This window comes from Mustela lutreola, chromosome 15, assembly GCF_030435805.1.
Source record: "Mustela lutreola isolate mMusLut2 chromosome 15, mMusLut2.pri, whole genome shotgun sequence".
Taxonomy (NCBI): domain Eukaryota; kingdom Metazoa; phylum Chordata; class Mammalia; order Carnivora; family Mustelidae; genus Mustela; species Mustela lutreola.
The window spans coordinates 17923129-17938879 of record NC_081304.1 but is presented as its reverse complement, the minus strand read 5'-3'; the positions used below and the strand labels follow the sequence as shown (position 1 = coordinate 17938879).

General features: G+C 57.6%; 2 protein-coding genes across 3 annotated transcripts; one reads left to right on the top strand and one right to left on the bottom strand.

Moving 5' to 3' along the window:
* The first annotated feature begins 105 nt into the window (after window positions 1-105).
* FAM187A (family with sequence similarity 187 member A) lies at window positions 106-1666 on the top strand. Its single transcript, XM_059149069.1, has one exon. The coding sequence runs from the start codon at window positions 124-126 to the stop codon at window positions 1363-1365; it is 1242 nt and encodes a 413-aa protein (XP_059005052.1). The 5' UTR covers window positions 106-123; the 3' UTR covers window positions 1366-1666.
* Window positions 1667-2079: 413 nt separating this feature from the next.
* Window positions 2080-11474, bottom strand: GFAP (glial fibrillary acidic protein). Of its 2 annotated transcripts, XM_059149067.1 has the most exons (10): window positions 10979-11474; window positions 10004-10064; window positions 9677-9772; window positions 8786-8947; window positions 7106-7231; window positions 6700-6920; window positions 6085-6128; window positions 5603-5722; window positions 4283-4368; window positions 2080-3629 (listed from the first exon to the last, which is right to left on the bottom strand). In XM_059149067.1, the coding sequence occupies exons 1-10, from the start codon at window positions 11437-11439 to the stop codon at window positions 3588-3590; spliced, it is 1419 nt and encodes a 472-aa protein (XP_059005050.1). In that variant the 5' UTR covers window positions 11440-11474; the 3' UTR covers window positions 2080-3587. The 2 variants fall into 2 exon arrangements, with proteins under 2 accessions (XP_059005050.1, XP_059005051.1); XM_059149068.1 differs by lacking the exon at window positions 5603-5722 and having other exon boundaries at window positions 10979-11472.
* Between the last annotated feature and the right edge of the window lie 4277 nt (window positions 11475-15751).

The window sequence follows — 15751 nt, the reverse complement described above, 5'->3', positions numbered from 1 at the left end:
TCTCCTGGCTGCTCGGTCCTTTCTCCTAGAGACTACCACTCCTGGCAGGGATTTCTAGAAACCCCGTAAGCCTTGAGTGCCTTGGTTTTGCCCCGCCCCCTCTGACTTTTGCCTCTTGTGGGCATGAACCTCGCCCACACCGCTGTGCTCCTGTGGGTGTGGGGGAGCCTCCAGGCCTTTGAAATTGTGGAGCAGGAGAATATTTTCCAGCGGACCCCCTGCCCAGCCTTTCTGATGTTTGACAACGCAGCCTACCTGGCAGACATGAGCTTCGAGCTTCCCTGCCGCTGCAAGCCTGAGGAGGTGTCCACGGTGGTCTGGTACTATCAGAAGCACCTGGGCAGCGACCACACCAGAGTGCTCACGGACTTTGACGGGCGGGTGCTGATGGAGGAGTCCCAGGTGCATGTGGGCAGCGACATGCTGGTTCGCTTCAGCATCCGCATGTTCAGCCTGCTGGTTTTCCGGGCGCAGCCCGAGGACTCGGGCTTGTATTTCTGCGGCACCCGCAAGGGGGACTACTTTTATGCCTACGACGTGGACATCCAAAGCGGGGAGGACATGGTGGCCACCTTCAAGGACCAGGGCCAGGAGCCGTTCGCAGACGAGCACCGCGGGAACCTGCACATCTTCACCACCTTCTGGGAGTGGACCCCGTGTGACCGCTGTGGGGTGCGAGGGGAGCAGTGGCGGATTGGCCTGTGCTACCTGCAGAGCCCGGGGCTGTCCCCACGCTTCCGCAGGACCCTGCCTGACGTGGTGTCCTGTGGCTCGCAGGCCGTGCCCCAGAAGCTTCGGGCCCAGGCCAGGGAGCACACCCCCGAGCTCCTGGTGCAGAGCTGCGTGGTGCCCTGTGAGAAGAAGGAGGTTCGTGAGGGCTTGGTGGCCATCCTCAGCTACGTGTCCAAGGTGGGCAGCCGGCCCTGGCTGCCTCAGGTGCCCATCCAGTTCCACCAGCAGAGGCTGGGCCAAGGACTCATTATCTCCTGCCCCGGGGCCCGGCCAGAGCACGCCGTGGCCTGGGACAAGGACCGCCAGTACTTCTACCGCACGCAGTACCTGCGAGGTGTCAACCGGTCCATGCGGGTGTTCATCGACCACGGCAACCACCTCCACATCCGCTTCACCCAGCTCAGTGACCGGGGCATCTACTACTGCTGGCGGCAGGGCGTGAGGGTCGCCGGCTTGCGGCTGGGTGTCACAGCCCGAGGCCACTACCGGGCCTCATTCTCGGACCCTGAGACTCGCTCCGCCGTGCAGCTCACCCTGATAGGCTACCTGGTCATCACGGCGGTCTTTGTCACCATTCACCTCTGTCGCTGCTGCTGTTACTTATCTCGCTGTTGGCCCAACTACTCCCCCTAGGTCCCCTCCTCTTCCCCGGCTTGGAAGACCAGTTGTGCTCAGATGTGTTTGTTAAGTGATCCCGGATGCCTCTGGCTAGGCTGTGCGGCAAGGGTGTGTGTGTGTGTGTGTGTGTGTATGTGTGTGTGTGTAAATATGTTAGTTACAACCTGCTCCTGGCAGGTGGAGAAGCCCGGGGCAGACGAGAGATGGGGGACGGAGGCCAGTATGGAAGGAGCCAGAGCGTGCCTCTTCCAACTTCATGCTCAGAGAAGGAAGAAGTGAAGCTGATATTTATCAAATGGCCTTTTTGATGTTGGAACAGTGTTTGGGGTGCTTTTATTTTCTGCCTTGGAGGATTGCCAAGTGGTCGCTGGTTGAATTGGGGGCAGCAGGGAAAGGAAGAGGGAGTGGGGGAGCCTAGAATATGTCCTCGACTCTGGAATGGCAGGTTTGGGAATAAAGGTAAAGACCAGAACAGGGAAAATGGGTGAGAAAAGTAGAAGTCAAAGTCAGGGCTTTCCCCAGGGCTGGGAGGTGAGAAGAGGGGCCGAGTTGAGGGCACTGGGGTGCCATGTGGAGCAGGGTTGGAGTTGGGATCTGTCCGGTGGCTGCCGCTGGGGGGCTTGGGGGTCCCAAGATGATCAGCAGTAAGCAAGTTGAGTCTTGTCCAAGGCTACTTCCTGCCCTCTCCCCAGCCCCAGCCTCTCCTGAACAGATCAGCGTCCACTCTGGTGAAGGCCACGGCAATTGTCTTTATTTACCTTAGTGAGTAAAGGCTGCGGTGGTGCCCTGAAGGTTAGCAGCAGTGGGTGGCAGGAGGGAGAGAGGGGGAAAAGGCACCAGGACTCGGAAAGAGGGAGGGACTCTCATTTCTCTGGCTTTAAAGGGGCGAGGGGGTCCCTGGAGTGGGCCCTTTCAGCCTACTTCTGGGCACAGATAGTCCTGTGACTGTCCCCCACGGTCTTTCCATGGAAAACCAGAGCACAAACCAGAGCCTTCACTCAGCCTCCACTTCCCAAATGGTAAAATAGCGTGCTACCTACAATACGAGGGTACATTTTGTATTTGAGTAGGAGAGGAACCACAAGGACCCTTGGTTAGGGAAAAGCAGCAGGTCACCATAGGGTGGAGAGTGTCACATGTATGGCGGTGGCTTCACCCAGCCATGTCTGCTGGGGTCTCGAGGCAGCAGCTACAGTGACTCTGAGGCCTGGATGGAGGGGTTATGCAGCAAGGAAGGGGCCTTTAGAAATGGGACAAAGCGTATCCTGGGGACAGCAGCCCCTCTGTCCTGTTTTAGCAACTTCAAGAGGATGAGTCACTTCCTTGGCTCCCAAGACCCACAGGCCCAGGGGCACCTGATTGCCCAGAACCCCCAGCTCTGATGTCCGGCGTCCTCCCAGCTGCTTCCTCCACCATCTCCACCTGCCTCCCCTCCAGCCTTATGGAGGGAGGACTCCTGGGCTTGACCGCTCTCTGTATCCAACCTAGGGGCCAGGCAGCCCCCGTCTACTCCTTCCCAGCACCCCTTCCCTCTCCACTTACACTATAGATCCCCCAAGTGCTGAGAATCACACTCCGACACGCCCGTGGCATGCCCACAGTGTGCCCCCATGTCAGCTCAGTGGGACCGAGACACTTAATCGTCACTCAGGAGGCTCCTTGGGGATCCGGGCAGACCAGGCATTCTGTCTAGAAACGACTCCTAAGTGGCGGGATGTCACCGCCCACTCTCAAGACTGTTCAGGGTCAGTCTAGAAGAAGAAACCTCTGGCCAGGGCTATCTTGCCTATGGGGAGTTCCCCTTCCTGTCTCAGAGTCTCTGTTGTCCTCCAGCAGCCCTAGGAAACTCGAAGGCCCACTTCCCAGTTACCCCCAGGGACCTCCGGCTCTGGCAACAGTTGCCATGACAATGGAGATTAGGGATGTGGAGGGCGATTTATGGGGTCCCAGGCCCTCCCCAACTTCTCCCAGTTCTAACCCCAGCTGCTGGCCACGCCCCTCCAGGCTGCACCTTTGGGTTGGGTGCCTCGTTAGCTGGAGTTACTGGGTGTAGGTAGGTACTGTCTGCGGGTCTAGTACCCACAGAGTCTAGGGCAGCAAGCTGGTGTAGAGGTGGCAGGATGAAGGGAGCAGTCGGGGTGGGTGGGAACTCGGGTCTGGGGAAGTCCGCTATCAGAGGAGGCGGCAACAATCCCATCTGCTCAGGCCCACTGTGGGGCCACCAGCTGGGTCCTGCCTCACATCACGTCCTTGTGCTCCTGCTTGGACTCCTTAATGACCTGCAGGGGACAGAAAAACACATAGCACACTAGTCAGGGGCTCAGACACCAGACCCACCTCTGCTAGGCCTTGTGACCTTGGAGAAATCTCCAGACTTTCTGGGTCTTTTTTTTTTTTTTCTATGAGAGTAACCAGGACTCCTGCCTCGCAGCCGCCAGGAAATGAGGTAACACTAGTGAGCCTTTAGCACCCTGCCCAGCACGTGGCGAGCTGATGTAAGTTTGGCTAGGACTGTCGTGGGCGTGACGGGGAGGGCTTATGTCAAATCCACCCCCCCTTCTTATTCCTCCTGCTGGTTCCTTTTATCAAGCCAGAAGTTGAAAGTTGGGAGTGAAAGCTACTAACTTTAATTTTCTTTCTCTCCCCAGGCCTGGTGCTGGGGGAGCCTGCGGGCTTTCAGTGAGAAAGTCCAAATCAGGACTCCAGCCGGTGGCCTCTACACCCAGGCTCCCTGGATCCACCAGTGGAGGGGACAGGGAACTGAATTACATCCAGGGTCCTTCCCCTCTTCCAGAGCCTCCCCAGAAACTCTTCTGAGTGACTGAGAATCTTCTGTGTGCCAGTTTAGGCTTTCTTCCAAAGCCTGCCCTCAAAAATTCCTGGAGGCAGCCCAAGCTTGCCGGGGCCAGAATTTCAGGTCTTATCCCCTTACCTCTCCGTCCCGCATCTCCACGGTCTTTACCACGATGTTCCTCTTGAGGTGGCCTTCTGACACAGACTTGGTGTCCAGGCTGGTTTCTGCAGGCACGGAGACAGGAGAGGTCTCCTGTTGGCTCCTGAACCACCAAACATCCTCCCCCAACCCAGCTTCCCCATGAAACCCACAGTGATGGGGACTGAAAGTCTATCCAAGCAGGCAGAGAGGGCCTAGATCCCCAAATCCCCATGGTGCTAGATAAGACCTGACCGCTCCATCCAGTGCTTTGCCCATTTTCCTGGTCTGGCTGCATTTCCGTCCCTCTGCAAGCTCTCATCTGCCCCCTGGCCTTCTGACACGCCAGTGCTGGGCTAAGGAAGGAGCACACGGGCTTTGAAATCAGGCAGAGCTCAAGTCTCAGCTCAGCCGTAAGGTTGTAGGCAAGTTAATCTACCTGTCCCAGCCTCGGTTTCCTATCTGCAAAATGGGGATGATGGCATCTACCTCTCTACGTGGGAGCAAAGAGTCAGTTCACTGAGATCATACATGTTGAGTGCCTAGCACATATTAGTGTCCAATATACGCGGGTCCCTTTCCTGTTCCCCTGTCCCTCCTTCCCTCCTCTCTGCCACTTCTCTGGGCCCTACTGACCCTTTACTGTTTGGCACTTGGCAGTATTCCCTCCTCCTGCTCTGCCTGATTAAACTTCTGATCCTGAACTTGGCCCCTAGGCCATGTATAGCTCATGTTCTTCAATTTCTAGAGCAGAAGTAGGATTTTCTTTGTCCCCCTTTAGATAAGAATCATTTGAGGGCCACATCCAAGTAAGAAGTAATTTAGCTCCCTGGTGCCCCCGAGAGAAAAATGTAACATGTCACACTCACTAATATTTAAAATTAAGAGCAGGGAGCATAAAACTTTATTCACTGCAAGAGCAGCGGTCCAGGGGGAAATAATCCTGTGGGCTGAATCAGCACTGAGCTGAGCCGCAGAGCCTCGGGGACAGAAGAATGGAGCAGAGAACCCAGCCACCAGGCACGGCAAGACCCCAGGGGCCCTCCCAGGGATGGGAAGAGGTGAGGCAGAGGCTGGCACTCGCCCAGAGGCCCCAGAGCATCTCCTCCGAGCACCAGAGGACGTACCACTTGGGACAGCCGCCAGCTCGGCTAGTTTAGCCTACATTTACCCTGTGCCACATTCTGGGCTGTGCACTGAGGTCGCTGGGGAAATGACACAAGCTTGGCCCTTTAGGGAAACTCGGGAGGAAGGAGCCCAGGAGGGCGGGGAAAATGAGAAAAGCACCGTGTCTGAGAGTCTGAGGGGCAGGCTGCTAACCGAGAGCCGGCGGGGCTCCATTTACAATCTGGTGAGCCTGTATTGGTATAACTTGTATTGTGAGGCTTTTGAGATGTCTTGTGACCTGGTGACTTTCCCCTTCTTTGGTACTTTTGCCCCCTGTAGTGACAAGCAGTTCAAAAACAAAAACAAAAACAAAAACATAAAACACTCGGATGGGAAGAGCCTGCTCAGGGATCTGCAGACAGGGCAGAGGCTGAGACCTTCACCCAGTTCTGCTGTAGGAGGGGGTGGAGGGGTAGGGAATGGGGTGCAGGACAGGAGCAGCCACAAGCCCCACCTGGAATGCCCTGGGCTGCTGTGTTCTGGCTGGAAGCTCTGCGGTGAATTATGAAGATCCCAAGGAGACCCCTGGACTGGACCCCTTTGCCCTGGTCCTTAGCTCCAGGCCAGAGTAGCAGCCCATCTGGGGGAAAGGGCAGGAATCCAACCCCTTGCCCACAAGGCCCTGCTCTACTGACCTCGGATCTGCAGGTTGGAGAAGGTCTGCACGGGGATGGTGATGCTGCAAGACAGCAAAGGCAGAAGAGTGACCGCGCTGTCCAAGGACATCCCTGGAGCCAGGCCCTGGTCCGGGCTTAGCATGACAGCCTCAAGGCCCATCTCCAGGCTTTCTCCAGCCGCCAACATGCTCCCTGGGGCTGCAGGAGTCTGCAAGGGGCTTGGGTGTTGTCCACTAGGGGGAAAGTCTCTATTTGCAAGAGTGGAGGCCTGGAGGATGGCAGGGGGAGGAGGAAGTGGGGGGAAAGTTCCAAGACCAAAAGAGATGGGTCAGGGGAAAAGAAGTCCAGTCTTCATTGGGAGGGTGGGGAGTGAGACTCTTAGTTTGGGGGCTGACCCAAGTCCTCACCCTGTGGCCTCGTCAACATTGCTTGACTCGAATCCATTCATTTCTTGACCATTTATTGGCTACCTACTGTGTGTTAGGCAAGCATCATGCTGAGCACTGAGATAGGAGGGGGCAGGACACAGGCGGATTATGACAGTCCCTGAAGGGAGAAAGGAGACTCCAGGGAGGGACAGCAGGGAAGACACTGCAGGGCCACTGGGTGGGGGGTGGGGGCTTTGCAGCTCACCGGTTCTCCTCGCCCTCCAGCAGCTTCCTGTACGTGGCGATCTCTATGTCCAGGGCCAGCTTGATGTTTAACAAGTCCTGGTACTCCTGCAGATGGCGGGCCATCTCATCTTTGAGGCTCTGCCCCTCCTCCTCCAGCCGGGCCAGTGCCTCCTGGTAACTCGCCGCCTCCCGTGCGTGGCGCTCCTCCTGCTCCCGCATCTGCCTCTCCAGGGACTCGTTCTGTAGGGTGGAGTGGACAGGTGCCTCAGCGCGGGGTCACACTGCTCGTCCTGGCCTATCTCCAGTCTCCCCGCTGTCCCCCAAGTAAATTTTCAGAGCCCCCGCCCTCAGTTCCGGTCCCATCCCTGGCTTGCGTGGTGCACCCGGGTCCCCTCCGCCCCACTGGCGGCCCTGCTGGAGCTCACCGTGCCCCGCAAGGACTCCAGGTCACAGGTCAGGGCCTGCAGCTGGCGACGGTAGTCGTTGGCCTCGTGCTTGGCCTGGCGGAGCAGCTCGGCATTGCGGGCAGCGGCATCGTTCAGGTCGGCAAACTAGGGGGGAGAGGGCCCTACGCTGAGGGGCGGCTGGGCCCCACGTCGCGGGAGCTTTGTGGGCCAGTGGGTCTCTGGGAATTCAGGGAGATGAGTAGGACCCCAGGCTTGGTGTCCAGGTCTCCCCAGGACTGGGGCCCCTGGGCAGAGGGCACAGGAGGCCCCTGCCATGTCTCTAGCACCTAGAACAGTGCCTGGGTAGGGAATGAAGGCCAAATGATGTTTGCCGTGGAACCCAGACCCAGAATCCCCTGCACTATCCAGGAGCCTGAACCCTGGCCTCTCTCACGGTGGCTGGGGCATTCTGGTGAGCAGTACCCTGGGTTTTCTCTCTCCCCAGCTTGCAGTGAAGCTCTCGCGGCTCCACCCAGCCTTGACCTGCTTGGAGCCATCGCCAGCTTCTGCCACTCACGTTGCCCTGGGCTGGCATCTCTGGGCCCTTGCCCTGTGCTTTCTTGCACTCCAAATGCCTCTTCCCTCTTCTCTTCTTGTTCTTTGGCTGCCAGGCCCGCCTAGCCCCAAGGCCCTCCCTTCTATGATACCCTCCCTGTCTCCCACATTGCATCTGTATAAACTCTGCCCAGCAGTGTTCTCTCTAGACACCATATTTGGGTGCACATCACGTCCCCCGGGTGGGACAGGTCTCTGGACCCCGGGCAGTGCTGGCACACAGTGGTTGCTCAGTAACCCAGGACACAGACAGCAGAGGCATCAGGAATGCAGGCTCCCAAGAGCAATGGCTGGGCTTAGACATCCGGCTCTACCATTGACGAGCTGTGTGACTTTGGGCAAACTCGTTAACCTCTCTGGACTTCAGTTCTCTCATCTGTCGAAGAACAGTACTTTCTTCATAGTAAATAAGTAAGATAATGCATGTAAAGCTCAAGGCCTGACACACAACAATGTTGGCTAATAATAACAATAGGAATAAGAAGTACTTATTCGGGTAGGGGCACCTGGGTGGCTCAGTGGGTTAAAGCCTCTGCCCTCGGCTCAGGTCATGATCTCAGGGTCCTGGGATGGAGCCCCGCATCGGGCTCTCTGCTCAGCAGGGAGCCTGCTTCCCCCCTCTCTCTTTGCCTGCCTCTCTGCCTACTTGTGATCTCTCTCTGTCAAATAAATAAATTAAAAAAAAAAAAAAAAAAGAAGTACTTATTCGGGGGAGCATCTGCCTGGCTCAGTCGGTTAAGCATCCAGCTCTTGGTTTCGGCTCAGGTCACGAGTTCAGGGTGGTGAGATCGAGCCCTGCATGGGGCTCCATGCTCAGCAGGAGTCTGAGACTCTTTCTCCCTCTGTCTCCCTCCCCTTCGGCTCCTCCCCCTGCTCATGCTCTTTATATCTAAAGTAAATAAAATCCTTAAAAAACAGAAAAGAAAAGAAACACTTATTGGAAGTAATGGTGCCTGTTTGACCCTGGGCAAGCCACCTCATTTTTCTAGTGACGGTCAGTCACTCTAGTGACGATCAGTCCTCTCCCAGCTTCCTCTTCCCTTGCTCCCCAGTTCTCTGGTATGGAGCCAGCAGGGCTGCCTACTGGCCCACAGTCAGGGCTACCTTGGACCGGTACCACTCCTCAGCCTCGTGCATGTTGCTGGACGCCATGGCCTCATACTGCGTGCGGATCTCTCGCAGGGCCGCCGTGAGGTCTGGCTTGGCCACATCCAGCTCCACGTGGACCTGCTGCCGGGCCAGCTGCTCCTGGAGCTCCTGCACCTCCTGGCCAGAATGAGAGAAGGGATGGCCAGCCAGGGGCCCAAGCTGCCCCTGGGGTTTCCCCACGGTTTTACGCCCTTGTCTGGCTGCCCCTTGGACACCGACATTGGCTAAGGGAAACGGGGCAGTCCTGGTTAGAGGAAAGGGCATGGCCTAGGCTAGGGGAGCAGAGGGTAGTTTGGGGGGCCTCATAGTGTCCCCCTCCCAGGTTCGGCCAGGCAGGAGCCCTGAAAGCATGCCTGTGTTCTTGTGAGTGACCGAGTCCCTGTGGTGTGGGTGTGTCTGTGGGTTCCCAGATTCTACCATATCATGGACTTGGAATCCATAATCTGAAGTCAGAGAGCTCAGTGGTGTCTTTTTAAAATGAATGGCTTTCATTTAAATGGAGACAGGTGGCAGTAGGGGTGATATCGGAGAGATGTGTGACCTCAGCAAGTTCTTTATCCTGTCTGGGCTTCAGTGTCCTCCTCTGTTTCACAGAGGTCATTCTGGAAGGGTCCCTATCTCACAAGGCTGTAGTGAAATAACAAATGGGGCAACAAGGTCTGTTATAATTCTTAGTAAGTGGGGTGTGTCCGTGTGAATTTCACCAGGGGCTGAGGGTGCTCTCTTGTCTCTAGGTCTGTCTCCTTCAGTCTCTCTCATTTTCTTTCTCTCTCTCTCTCTCTCTCTGAGTATGTCTCAGGCCTGGCTCTCTGTCTCTATCCATCCCAATCTCTGTGTTGGCCTTACCTCCTCATGGATCTTCCTCAAAAACCGGATTTCCTCCTCTAGAGACTCAATCTTCCTCTCCAGATCCAGGCGCGCTAGGGTGGCTTCATCTGCCTCCTGGAGCAGGGAGGGGCAAAGGCTGCTCTGACCCCAGACTCCTCCTCCCCACTCCTTATCCTTGTCTGATCCCTCCTGTGGCTGGGGAGAGCAGCACATTGCTCTGGAGGGCTGGACTTAGGGGCTGTTTGTGTGAACTGCCATCAACCATTTACCCCCCACCTCCCCTCCCCTCCCCTCCCTTCCCCTCCCCTCCCCTCCCCTCCTTTCGCGCCGCCCCCTCCCCCACACCTGTCGATAGGTGGCCAGGTTGTTCTCAGCATCCAGCCTCAGGTTGGTTTCATCCTGGAGCCTGGGGTAGTGGAACACATCCCTGGGTGAGGCTCTTCTGAGGATCTTGGACCCCTCCCCAATCTCCCTGGAGGGTGCTGCCAGAGAGACCCCTCCCCCGCCCCCTGCCCAGAGCCAGTGGAATGGCAGGAGCCCTAGCCCGGAGGGTGAGCAGACTAGGGCCTTCGCTTTAGCTCATTACTAACGTGTTTTATCAAGGCCAGTGCACCTGCTCCTGCTCACACCAGAGCTTTCACCAACACACACTCACTGTTGCATACACAAACACACTCATCCTCCCGCCCTTGAGAGCACACACGCGTACCCTGCCAGCTCAGCAAAACCCGCCGTCCCTGGGATCTCCTCTGACCTTTGGAAACAGTTTTATTAGAATCCCTGCCTCACAGCCCTGCAGGCCAAAGCGGCTTGACCAGGGTCACACTGGTGAACCAACCTGTGTTCCTAGGCCAGGCCCTTTCCCTCTCCTCCTCTCCCCCGGAGCCCCAGCCCCCTGGTGCACAGCAGTCTTCCCTTCCCATTCCTCCTCTCTGCGGACCCACAAGGCCATCAGGCCCCCCAGTGAATGAAATGCGTAAGACCCCACCCGTTGGGCCCCTGCCTGTGGGGTCCCTGCTTGTAGAGTCCCTGACTCTCCCTGCACAGCTCTCCCGGCTGCGGAGGTGCTGAGAATACTCTGGCTCCTTGGCAATCAGACCCCTAAGACTGTGGGCCTCCTCCCTGTCCCTCCCATTATCTCGGGGAGGAAGGCCAGCCCTATCCTCCCAGAGACGGGGAAACAGCGGAGCCAAGTATCATGGAGGCAAAGTCCCCTGCCCGAGATTGTGCAGGTCTGCAGGGGCTCCCGCTGGGGCTGGGCTGGGGTGCGGGGGCATCTCCCCTGTTCATGAGGTCCCTCTCCCCGGGCCCCCTCCTCACTTCTGCCTCAGGGTGCCCAGGTCCTGTGCCAGATTGTCTCTCTCAACTTCGAGCCGGGCGCTGCTGGCTGTGAGCTGGTCGAGCCGCAGCCTTAGCTCTCGTAACTCAGCCTGGTAGACGTCGGCCAGCTTGGTGGGCTCCTTGGCCCGCAGCTGGTTCAGCTCTGCGGCCAGCGCCTTGTTCTGCTGTTCCAGGAAGCGCACCTTCTCGATGTAGCTGGCAAAGCGGTCGTTGAGCTCCATCATCTCTGCCCGCTCACTGGCCCGGGTCTCCTTGAAGCCGGTGTTGAGGGCCCCGGCCAGGGAGAAGTCCACCCGGGCCGGGAGTGGAAGTGGCATCCTGGCCAGGGAGAGGCGGGTGCCCGGCCCTAGCCGGCGGCCAGAGACCAGGCTTCCCCCTACCATGTCCAAGGAGGAGGCATAGGAGCGGCGAGCAGCCGAGGCGACGCGTCTCCTCTCCATGCTGGCTGGGCTCTGGCCGCTCCTGGGAAGTGAGGGCTTTATGGAGGCGTGGGCCGGCCTGGCGCTGCCCAGGCTGCCCCTGGCAACGCCCACTGGCATAGCCTGAGGGGGAGGGGCTGGGCCACATCTCGGCCATGGGGAGAGCTCGTCTCACTCCATTGAGGTCCCTGTGCCCAGAGGCAGGGCGACCCCAGCCTGGCCACCAACAGAGGTCCTCATGGGCTGTGCCTGGGGCTGGATGCTTGGTCAGCGGCTGCAACCACTGGGCCAGGAGGCCCTTTCCCTGGGAAGATGGGCCAAGAAAGGTCTGGATCAGATAAACTCTGACCTGCTTTCTACCTCTTAGACCCCATCACGGCGCTCCTCCTGCTAAGTGCTGGGAACTTGCAAAGAACAAATGTGTTCCCTCCTCTCAGAAAACAGCCCGTACTACAGTTTCCTGCTGAGCCCCATTTCCAGCAGACCTTTGGACTCCTAGGTCCGAACATGGGCATCCAGCATTCCTGCCTGCTCTCCCTTCCCCGGAGGTCTAGGGCTGTGGGCTGCAACAGGACACCAGCCCTTTGTCTAGAGGGTCGCTTAAGTGCTCGCTTCGGCAGCACATATACTAAAATTAGAGGGTCACTTGAGGCCTCTGTCTAGCAGTTGGGGGGTGGTAATGAAGGGAGGAATAGGGAAGCTTTGAGGGGGCCAGAGCCACGGGTGCTGCACTCCCTGACCTTCTCCCTGGACCATACATAAGCCCCTGCCTCAGTCCCACGGGGCTCCCTCACCCCTTGCCTGGCCGCTCTGCACCCCCGTCTGGAGCCGGCCCTGACAGCTACACAAAAAACACTTACGGATGAGCTGGCTGTCCCTGCTCCCATCTTTGTTCCCGCATCACCCTGTTTCCCCAGCTACCCCTCACCTCCCTTTCACACTGGAGATTTATCTCCTTTGAGTTCCCATGCATCAGGCTGAGAGGATGGAAAGGCCTCTGGGGACGGGTCAGTTTGGGAACCTGGGAGCCACTGGGTCAACACTAGGAGCCCAGGGCCGGCGTCCTGTAGCCTGACCCTTCAGATCTGTCCACCCTTGTGTTCTGATCCTACTGGGGGCCAGAGCCTCACGCAGGCCCCTCACCTCTCTGTGCCCTTGGACTTCTGGGAAGCCCTCCTCTCCACGTCCCCCCTCCCCCCGCCCATGCCTGGGCCTCTGATCCCTTCTCCTGGACACTTGCTGAATAGAGCCTTGTTTTCCACCACTGGTCAGGGCGCCACACGGAGAGGGCAGCCCCCGGGGGGCTGCGCTGTTTTTAATCCCAAGATGCCAGGCTATTAGGCAGAGTACAGCCCCCCAAGCCCCCAGCTCAAAGAGCTTCTCGGAAGCCTCCGAGGGGGCCGGGGTGCAGTGTGGAGCAGGCTCTGTGCCCACCCCCGGCCATTGTGTCTGTGCCAAGGTGAGTCATTCAGTGGGCACAAGAGGAAGGCCCCGTGGGGGCGGCCAGCTGGGCACTGCCAGGTCTCCAGCTCTGCAGACAAGGCCTGGCTGCTTGCCCCTCCCCAGCTTCCAGAGCCAGCTCACACCCCTGAGCTCCTACCCCACGCTGGGGAGACGCGCTCCATTTGGGCATGTTATGGGCTGCCTGCCCAGGTTTTCCCTGGTGAATCCCAGCACAGAGAGGGAAGGTGAGGGTCTCTAAGTCTTCAGCCACAGCTGACCCTGGGACAGTAACATGGGGAAGGGACCCTTGGGGATGGGGTGCCCCATGACTTTTGATCCTGCTATGAGTGGAAGAGCTGGGAAAGTCATGGGGTATTAAAAGAAGAAAAAGATGGGACAGACCCTCATCCCAAGTGTCTCTGTGACTAGGGGTGGCTGTCCATCTAGCTCACATTGGGCAAGTCACAGTGTGCAGCCTTCTCTCTTTGTTCCAGTGAAATGTAGTTACAGTGAGTGCAAAGCCATCTTGGGGAAGGGGGGAGATGGAACAGGAAAGCCTTGTCAGGGAAGCTCAGTGACAGGTCCCTGTGTGGTGTGTGACCCAGGCTTATTTCAGCAGCAGCAGCAGCAGCAGCAGAGAGAGGCCCCTCCCTGGACCTGTGTCACCCAGGCTTCCTGGCTCCGCCCTCAATCTCCATCTGACCCTAGACCCATTCCCCACACTCAGCCCTTAACTATCCACGGATGTCCACGCAAGAACCAGAGAGGTAGACCGATAGGGCCGTGGTGGTTTGCCAAACTTTCATTATTTTGTATGACACATTCGTGGTAGAAAAATCAGAAAATACAAATAAGCAAAACAAAAAAATTTAATTAGCCATGATTTCACCACCTGGGGATAAACACTACCAGATTTCCCCCACATATATAAATTCGTTTTCTTTTTTACAAGTGGGCTCATGCTGTACAAATTATTTTGTAATTTGTTTTTTTTCACTCAGCAATATGTTGTGAACATCTTTCCATATCAATAAATATTATCCGCATCATCATTTTAACAGCTGCATGGTTTTCCACTGTATGCATTAATTTACCCAAGCCCTACTGTTAGACACACAGTTGTCTGCCCCCCCTCCCTCCACTCCCACTCCGACGCCCTGCTGCGCCTCCCTTCCCTCCCTACCTCCCTCCCTCTCTGGTTCTGTTCTAGATCCCACTATGCTGCACCATTGCCCCAGGCAGACGCATCTCCCAGCCTCTGACTACTCCCGCCCTCCTGGTCTGGCTCAGGCCCCTTCTGTGGCTTCTCCTCTCCTGGTTCCCTAATCCGAGGGCCTCAATGTCCCAAGCCCCAACCAATCCTAGACTGACTTCTGCACAGACCACAGAAAGCGGCAGGCCTGGGAGAGAGGATGCCCAGATATCTCTCGGCGGGACCTTCAGCCAAGCCAAGACCCAGTTCAAGCTGAGAGGGAGACGAGATGGTCTCCTGCCTCCATGCCCCTCCCCTGCGTGGGGGAGAATCCGCCAGGATGTCCTCCTGCCTCTTGGGACAGATCAGTACCACAAGGGGTACCCACGAGGGTGCCCACGAGGGTGCCCTGTGTTTTCTAAATTGCCAGCCTTAGATTCAAGCCACTATACGGCTGCTCACTGGCTCCCCTAGGGCCCCCACCCCGTTCCAGTGCCTGGCACAGCGTGGTGGTCCTCATGCGAGGGCAGGAGGAAGAGAAGTTGGGAGTCTTGAAGGGGCTGACTCCTTGGTTACTACTGAGTCCATCCATCCCTCCCACACGAGCCCCCTCCCTGAGGAAAGGAACCAGGCCCTGCTGGCCACTAGATGGCAGTGTCCGAGCAGCAGCAGGGTCCTGCAGTGGGGAGGGAGCGGGTCTCAAAGCCGCGAGCCTGCTTTCCAAACCCCAGATTTCTATCACCCAGAAGGATCATCCCTTGTACGCTCTAGCGTTGCTTCTGACTGCTCTGACAGCGCCCTCTAGAGGCGAGCGAGGTCACGGCCATTCAGCTGCTCCATGATCTTGGACGACTTCAGGAACTTCTGAGTCTCCATTTTCACACCTGTAAAATGGGGACTCACAACACTTACTTCCAAGGTGGCGGGGAGGATAAATTCAGGGAAAGCTGGACACAGAAGTTGCTCGACAAATCACAGCTTGCATTTAACAACACCTACCCGAAGCTTTATTTATTTCTTTGTCAGCGATGGGGTGGGCCTGGAGGGACAGGGGCTGGGCCAGGGCACTGCCTGGGCACTGCCATGTCTTGTTGACCCCAATGGGGGTGGACAGGGACATCATATACGTATCTCCCCAGCACCATTACCTGGGAGTGTGGACAGGACACAGGGGGCAGCAACCAAGGGAGAGAGGGTGGGAGGTAGCCCATTTGCGCCCAGATCACAAGTTGCTCGTGGCTTTGGGTCGGCCAGGGACCACACATGGGTCATCTCTACCTGCCCTGGAGGAGACTGAGAGTAGAGGCTGTTTCCCAGTCTGCTTTCTCACCTCCCTGACTCCCCCTCGGGCTCTGTCCCTCCATCCTTGCCCTTCCCCACCATAGACTTGAGGCTCACAGTTCCATCAGTTTGAGAAGTTCTTGGTGTGTTATCATGTCCTGTGGGAGGGGGTCTCTCCTGTCCCTCAGCCTGAGGCTTCCCCAGAAGAAGGGCCCCCATGGATAGGGGCTTCCGGATGTTAGGACCTATGACCTCCCATCAGAATAGAGTCTCCCTAAGGATAGGGTCCGTCAGGACACCCTCTCTGCTGTGGGGGCTCCCTGATGTGCGCACCCATGGTTCACTGTTGGATGGAAGCTCCTCGAGGGCAGGGGCTCTCCCCCTCTCAGGCTGGAGGAGGGCTGCCTCAGGCCAGGG

Bases quoted from the DNA above. Each gene is read 5' to 3' on its own strand.
- GFAP (XM_059149067.1), bottom strand. From the start codon at position 11,439: ATGGAGAGGAGACGCGTCGCCTCGGCTGCTCGCCGCTCCTATGCCTCC. The intron at 10,065-10,978 runs GTGAGGAGGGGG...CCACTACCCCAG, and splicing joins CTGGGCACCCTGAGGCAGAA to GCTCCAGGATGAAACCAACC. The intron at 9,773-10,003 runs GTGTGGGGGAGG...TCCCTGCTCCAG, and splicing joins ACCTGGCCACCTATCGACAG to GAGGCAGATGAAGCCACCCT.
- FAM187A (XM_059149069.1), top strand. From the start codon at position 124: ATGAACCTCGCCCACACCGCTGTGCTCCTGTGGGTGTGGGGGAGCCTC.